The following is a 7,913-nucleotide window of genomic DNA, read 5'->3' as shown; positions in this document are numbered from 1 at the left end:
TATATTGCATTTCAGTCAACACACATTGGACCTTTAAACTAAATTAAGACTGTTATAGATTCTATTGGAAGTAAAGTATGGGGCTCATAAGGTTTTATGAAACCATCAATAGTTGCGACATAAACTAATGCACAGACAATTCAAAATAAAAATCAAACAAGACAACATCAAAAAGCAAGATACCTAAGAATTAGATATAACGTTGCAACATCGTGTTAATACGGGTAAATGTAGAAAACATTTTTGGGAAAAACATGACAAAACTAGCACGCAATGTGTGTGTGTGTGGTGGAGAATATGGGGTGAAGTGGGGGACTTTGCTGGCAGACGGCTGAGGGGCCCCATGTGGTCTGTACTGCACAGCTATTCGTCTTATGTCTGTGCATGGTGACCTGTTAGACCATGTGACATCTGCCTGGCTGCCAGCACAGACAAGAGATGCAGGAGTGCCCATATGGAGCCTCCTTTCTCCAAATACTGACACACAGCTCGGCCCGTGTATATGTGTGTGTGTCTGAGGGTTTCCTTTTGATTAATAAGCGCAGACGCTTTTGGACGGGGTTACACATCTGTGAGATAACAGGCTGGGAGGCCACGAGCCAAGTCGTATTTCGTGAACGACGGCGTGCAGCCAGAAATGTTTCATCCGAGTTTCAGTGTAAAACACACAGGGGTGGACAACCAGGAGATTGTTTGAGAGTGTAAACAAAAGCAAGCATGCAAGATATAAGATTCTTATTCATCAGATACACAGAAATGAGAGGAAGCAAGAAGTGAACTCTCTGTTGACTGTGCAAGAAATAAACTTGATATTGTAATAATGATAATAACAATACTTATTCCTCTCATTATTTTATTTTTTGGGGAGCTTGCACAGTCCTAAAAGCAGGGAAAAGGAATAATAATAATATTTGTTTCATTTTATTTTATTACACACATAACTGAGGTGACTGGTAAGAAAAAAACTTTACAAAATAATGATAATAATAGTAATTATAATACAAATAAGAATGATAATAATTATTTTATCTTTTTTTGGGGGAGCTTGCACAGTCCTAAAAGCAGGGAAAGGAATAATAATAATATTTTTTATTTTATTTATATCATAAGCGAGGTGACTGGAACAGCTCATTGTTGTGGATCCTCTAACAGGTTTTACTGCATGTGCATTTGATTTTGCACACTTTTAGTAACTAGAAAAGTGGAAAAACAGATATTACAATAAACGAACATACATCACACACTTACCGATAGGTTGTGGATGTGTGTATTTGTGTTGTGCAGTGGTAAGTGTGCCGTATGCATGCATGTATACACCAGCGCGTAATTACGGGGGATAAAGACCCAGTTGTACTAAGTGAAACTTCTGGGTTTGGGAGAGCCGAGCTGCTTTTCTGTTTGGCTGGCTCTGCTGAATGGGGCCATTCACAAGCTTCTAACCGCATGCTTTCATTATCTTCATTGTTATCCCCTTCTTCCCTTCACCCACTGCAGCATAATGGCACTCCGTAAAAGGGATGGGGTGGGGGAGCAGTCTGGTGGGGGGGTAATTGGGTGAAAGTGGAGAATGGGGGAGGGGCTTGTAAAAGGGAGGAAAAGTAGAAAAGGATGGAAGACCCCAAAGAGGGTGTATATGGTGACAGACCAAAGGCCTAAAATAAGCGACCCATTTGTTGTTGATGACAAGCAATGATAGTGTAGGAATGCTTTTCAGGCTTTGGTTAATTGATTGATTGATTGACTGATTAATTGATTGAATGATGATGTCACAATAATAGGACCACAGCTGACCAACATTGATATTTTAATTAGAGTATATGAATAAATGCACAGTAAAAATGAATCATGAAACTGAGAAATTTATATTCACAGTATTTATTCATTGTACAGGAATAATCTCTAATAAAAAATGGCAAAAACACAAACTAAGCAAAGTCATGTGCCAGAAAAAATACTTTATAAAAAAAAGGATAAAAATGATGAATAACTGATAAACTGTGGTCAATATTTATTTTTCCTTATTCAATGTTAACTTTTGTCCTGTTTTATTTTGTATATTAAAATAAAAACTATATTCTCTGACATGGTGTAGTTTGCCTTCTTGCCAAATAATTTTGGCCAATAAATATATTAATCAACTTTAGTGTTTTCTCCATTTTGCACCATGAAACATTTTGTCAAGTACCAACAAAGATATATAAACAGATCATAAATACATCAATAAAGAATGATTATGAGCTTCACATGGATTCGTCATTACTTCTTTATTTCTGTATAAACAAAGCATGTGTGCATAAAACCATGTCATTTTATATACAGTAATAATATAACAATAATATAAATGAACCTATTCAACTACGAAATGTGCAGTTATAACCTGTTTTTATATCCATTCAGTTTCATAACGTTACGCATAAAACTCGCAAGTGTTAGACAAATAATAACCTGTGTAGACTTTGTGTATTTTTAGAGCAAACTTTTTAAAGCAACTGATGTTATAATGGTAAAAACAGTAGAGTTTATTGAGCATATGCAATTATAGTGAATATTTACAATAATCACTTGATATAAATGATCTGATGAAGATTGAACAGTATCATATCTCCATTATTAAGTGTCTGTCAAAAAAGTTTCTTCTGGTTGATGGTGTTCCGTTACAATAGCGCCACCTAGTGGTTAATGAATGGTTTGCTGATGTTATATAGTTGCATTTCTTCAATGACGGTTTTCGTTAAAACAAACATTGTTGCCCAAATGTGTAACAAAACTGAGTATATGTAACCAAAGGTCCACAGCTGGCTGAAAGATGGCGAAAGTATAAAGTTAGTTATAAAGTTAACTATTAAAAAACATCAGACAGATCACACATTGGAAACAGTGCCAAAGATTGATTGATTAGTTGTTTGTGCAGATTTCTCCTCTCTGAATTCTGCTGTATTCCTGCAGGTGAGTGAACAGTGGTGTAGATTTTAGATTACATAAAAACTATTTACTATTTGTTCTTATATAAACCCACATTTTCAGCTTTAGGAGAGACCGGGGCTAGTTGTCACACAGAACATTTACATCTAGGAATCTAACTCTGGCTTCAAAATGAGCCAAAAAAGGTTAATTAGACAATTGTAATACTTGTTTAACTTTTCAAAACGTTATAGAAATTAATGTTACTTCCCTATTGAGATATTTCACCTCATATTGCACCTCATTTGCTGTTGGGGGTAAGTTGTCACAAAGGTCAAAGTGTCAAAATAATTCGATCTTTTTATGTGGGCGATAGCAGTGGAAATCTATGTAACCGTTTTTTTTAATTGTTTTTGTAACCAAGACAAGGTATGTGCCTATACAGACAACCAGCTCTTGTCTCCCTTGAACTGTATATGAGGAAGTATAAATCCTTACCTTGTTTCAAGGTTAGGACAGTGATCTGAAAAACATAAATACATTTGTTTACTTTTATAAAATAGTCTTTGTATAATTAGATGCCAAAACCATAAAATTAAGTGACATAGAAGTATGCTTTTTATCTCTCTCTCTCTCTCTCTCTCTCTCTCTCTCTCTCTCTCTCTCTCGTGTGTGCATGCTCCTTTGTTTATTCAGCAAACTTTAGAGGCCTTTTTAAGGTCACCACGTTGCACAGATCATGTAAACATTTGTCTCAAGAGGAGAATATTTCCTTTGATCTTATTTTATTTCTTCCTTTATATCTACAGTTCGTGTTTGTGATATATATATTATGAAAACCTACCAATGTCCGCTGGAACCATTATGGCCTCTTCCGAAAATCCCACTGTCAATGCAAAGGATCTGAATTTCTGAATCACTTCTAGTGTTGGTGTAGCTGATCGTGCTAAAAGTAAAATGAATGATTAATGAGTGTTTTTCTTTAAGTATTCAAAGACAGCGCTGGTGATATATGGCATTACTGACTTACCGTACAGAGCTATCTGAGTGTACTCTTTGTCCATGCTTTTGTATTTAAGGACCAAACTGTAATCGGTGTAATTGGTCTCCACCATGGTGATGTCTTTTATTATTTTGTGTCCTTCATATGACAAAAAAATTAAAATAAATATTAATAATACAAATAATACAAATATGAATCCAAATAAAAACATTAATATAATATTATTTTTATGATTTATTTTATTACAAAGAATTTTATTATTTATTTTAAATCTAATACTATTGTAAAAATGATTACATGTAAAAATCTCTGTACAATAAATATGAAGACAAAATCAATTGACTTTTACATAGAGTATAATTTTTCTAGTACAATTTTAATGTGTATATAACCGATTGTAGGTTCTCTGGTAGAGCGAAGGAATGTGTCCGGAACATTCAAATGAATGTGAATAAATGTCACATATCTGAGTGTATGAGCTAAGCTGCATAATGAAGAGACTGAAAGAACAACTAGAGCTTACTTTTGCTGAAATATGTAAATGCTCCTGGAACGTCTGTCTTCTCATACGAATAAACACTGATAGAACATCCATATGGTCTGGTAGTTCAAAAATACACACAGAGTTAACTTGAGGTTCTGACAGATATCATGTTTTCTCTTAACACTTATGATATCGTTGGAGTAAAGATGTCTACCTCATTGTCCACATGGTGAGATTCACATTTCCACTGGCATCTGCTACCAGCAAACCTTTAGAAACCTTCAAATGGTGTTTTAACATGGCAAATGTGTTTGATTCATCTGCAACTCCAAGTCGGTACCATTCACCTGTGAACTGAGAATAAACAGAGGAAGTTTACAAAAAATCTATCATCGGTTATTTTCCCTCGTGTCATGGAACATGCATGACGCATTCTTCTCAGGAAAATAAAAACACACAAAAGAAGATATTTTGAGGCATGTCTCTGTGGTTTGATTTCCATACAACAGAAGTCAATGGGGTCCAATGCTGTTTGATTACCGACATTCTTCAAAATATCATTTTTTGTGTTCTGCAGAATAAAGTCATACAGGTTTTGAATGCCATGAGGTTGAGTGAATATAGACAGAATTTTTTCCATTTCTTAATGAACTATTTTACTGCAAAGAACAGGAAATCTTTCTCTGTAAACAACATACGCAGAGACTTGAAATCATACTCACTTTCTCCAGATCAAAGTCTGCCTGTGGTTCAATAGAATGTTGTGTGTTGAAACCCTGTGTCCCCAACAACACAGAAAGAAAATATCCTAATGCAAAAATCATGCTGAAAGATCACACAGTCCTTAGAAATGATAAAAGCAACACTAAAGTCATATCAGTGAAGCTTTGAAGAAGCTCCAGGACTTTATATCAGTCAACAGAAGAGAATGTTTGTGAAGCTGTAGAAGCCAGCCCCCAACACACAACATGGCGCTCGAACGGTCCTATAGCGCTTAATAGAAAGTGTTTAGTCAATGCAGCAATGGATATCAATGTAACAGTGTTTGAAGGTTTAATTTTAAGTTATGACAGAATCTGACAACAGAACTAAGCAACAACACGCACTTTACATGTATAATAATGCAGAAATGCATAAAGCCCAACATGTAGATTTTACGTTCAATCTATGCTTTAGGCTTTAGACTTGGCTGTCAGATGGCCCTGGACTTTGACCTTCACCGCCCACCGCACGAAGCCCACTCAATTACCAACACAAAGGTTATAACACCTACAGAGGATTTACAGACCACATACATTTCCTTAAGCCTTCGATTAAACACAGACGTATAATGAATGACATTGAATACAGAAGGTCTGCTTTTCAGACAGGACAAGCTGGCTTTATTTACACAGATCGCACATGTGCTTCCAATGAGACGACACGAGCAAAGATCGGTCGAAATTAAATATCCCAATACACTTGACGAAAATAGATATTGTACTGCTAGAAACATTTGTTCTGAAGAGGAACTTTGTAAAATTATACCCTTAGAAACAAATTCAATAAGAATTACATAAATTCATAGTAATAATGAAAAGAAATTTATAACACATGGAGGTAAGAGTTGTTGAGAACAAAAAAAACCTAGATGAAACCTTTTTTTGCAAAAGCAATTCATTAGGAAAGAACATTGTGTGTCATATTTGTAAATAACTGTTCCTATGGACGTCACGTGACTCATTTTGTTTACACCGCGGGCGGGAACAAATGTGAAAGGAGTTTCAAGGCAACAGAGTTCACTGCGCACTTCAATTCAAAAGACCTGTGCATAGCAAAACTTAAAGGGGTCATATGGCGCGAACACGTGTTTTTCTGTCTTTGGACCTCACATGACTCTGTCAGTTGGCTTGTTGTAAAAGCAAGGGAAGTTTGGTCCGTAGTAACGTAGGATACTGCAGAGATCCTCCGACTGCTCATTTCCTGCATAGCCCCACTACCACCGACCTCGCGCATTAAAATAATTTTATTTTATTTTGCTCTTATGCAATAGATTAACAAAAGTATATTTGTATTTGGATAATATATATTAAGAGGCTATATTGCAGGAATCCCACCATTCTCCCGCAGCTAGCCCCCACACACACGAGTGTACTGCCCAGACCCATCAAATTCCATGCAAAACATTCATTCCCTCGCTCTTATTTTATTTATTAATCACGTAATCATGCGACTTTTATCACATAATATTCGACTGTAAAAAATCTATAGGATTTAAGGTTCAAAAACGCTAGATTTCCTCTTTGCTCCTCCTCTCTGAAACGCACAGATTTTTTACAAAGCTCATCGCTCTAAAAAGCGAGGTGTGCTAAGATTGGCCAGTTAACCAGTGCGTAATGATTGGTCGAATACGGCAAACGTGTGACGGGAATGTAACGCACTTTTACCATATTTGGAACATCAAGTTCCAAAGTATTTGTACTCACAGGTACACCCTTCATACTTGCGTATTCATTTAGGCGGTGTAAGTCATCTCATACCACGAACTGACGTAGATTTGTGGGGGTGTGGTTGCATGAGGCGTTTCAAGCATTCGCTTTTAGATAGAATGCATCTTTTGTTCAGTCACTTGAATTTTTGCAATTTTACGTGTCTAATACATGCATGGTAAACTTATAACACACTAAAGACACAGAAAAACACGTATTCGCGGCATATGACCCCTTTAATATGAGAAACTGACTGTGATACGCGATCTTTAACAAGTAATTAATTATTGGAGAAGCTAGACTATTTTAATAGTAGAGCTACCGCCAAGATACTGAAAAATTTAGTTAAGTTAGTAATGTGTTTTAGCGTCACTACTTATAGTTAGCTACTCCCCAACACTGGTTACATGTACCCAAAGATATTAATATTAAAGGGGTCATATAGTGTGAAAACATGCTTTTCTGTGTCTTTGGTGTGTTATTAGTTGCCCATACATGTATTAGACACGTAAAATATTAAACATTTAAGTGTCGGAACAAAAGATGCATTCTATCTAAAAGCGAACGCTCACCCAGAGCTGCCTGAATCACTTCGTGTAACCACACCCCCACAAATCTACATCAATTCTTGGCAGGATTTGACTAAGACCTCCCAAATGTATACGCAAGTAATGTAGGCGTACCTGTCAGCACAACTGCTTTGGAGCCTGATGTTCGGGGCAAAGAGGAGATACAAACATGCACGGTATGTTAAAAATACAGCGTTTTTAGACCTTAAGTCATGTGAACACAATATTTGTTTTAGCGGTGTCATATGACCCCTTTAATACTGCAGATTAAACATAACAAATCCCTTTCCTGACCTGCAGGATCCTGATATCTACAGCTACCTAATCAACTTTCCCTCGTCCTAGTCCGGAGACTCTTTAAAGGCCCAATAAAGCCTGGAGGGTTACATGTGCTCTCATGTGTCAGCAGTCTTGTTCAGGAATTGGCAGCATAGCTACAGAGAGGAAGAGATAGCGATGACGTGTTGTTTAGCACATTTACTGCAGTG

The 7,913-nt window shown here is 36.4% G+C and overlaps 1 protein-coding gene across 2 annotated transcripts; it reads right to left on the bottom strand.

Moving 5' to 3' along the window:
- Nucleotides 1–2,245: 2,245 nt before the first annotated feature.
- On the bottom strand, nucleotides 2,246–5,338 carry lcn15 (lipocalin 15). 2 transcript variants are annotated; one of them, XM_056744882.1, is made up of 7 exons: nucleotides 5,111–5,338; nucleotides 4,603–4,742; nucleotides 4,428–4,504; nucleotides 3,932–4,042; nucleotides 3,746–3,847; nucleotides 3,400–3,424; nucleotides 2,246–2,799 (listed from the first exon to the last, which is right to left on the bottom strand). In XM_056744882.1, the coding sequence occupies exons 1-7, from the start codon at nucleotides 5,210–5,212 to the stop codon at nucleotides 2,670–2,672; spliced, it is 687 nt and encodes a 228-aa protein (XP_056600860.1). In that variant the 5' UTR covers nucleotides 5,213–5,338; the 3' UTR covers nucleotides 2,246–2,669. The 2 variants fall into 2 exon arrangements, with proteins under 2 accessions (XP_056600860.1, XP_056600861.1); XM_056744883.1 differs by having other exon boundaries at nucleotides 2,246–2,940; nucleotides 5,111–5,336.
- Nucleotides 5,339–7,913: the final 2,575 nt, after the last annotated feature.

The sequence above is a fragment of the Triplophysa dalaica genome, chromosome 4 (assembly GCF_015846415.1).
Source record: "Triplophysa dalaica isolate WHDGS20190420 chromosome 4, ASM1584641v1, whole genome shotgun sequence".
NCBI classification, from domain to species: Eukaryota; Metazoa; Chordata; class Actinopteri; order Cypriniformes; family Nemacheilidae; genus Triplophysa; species Triplophysa dalaica.
This window is presented reverse-complemented; position numbering and strand designations above follow the sequence as displayed.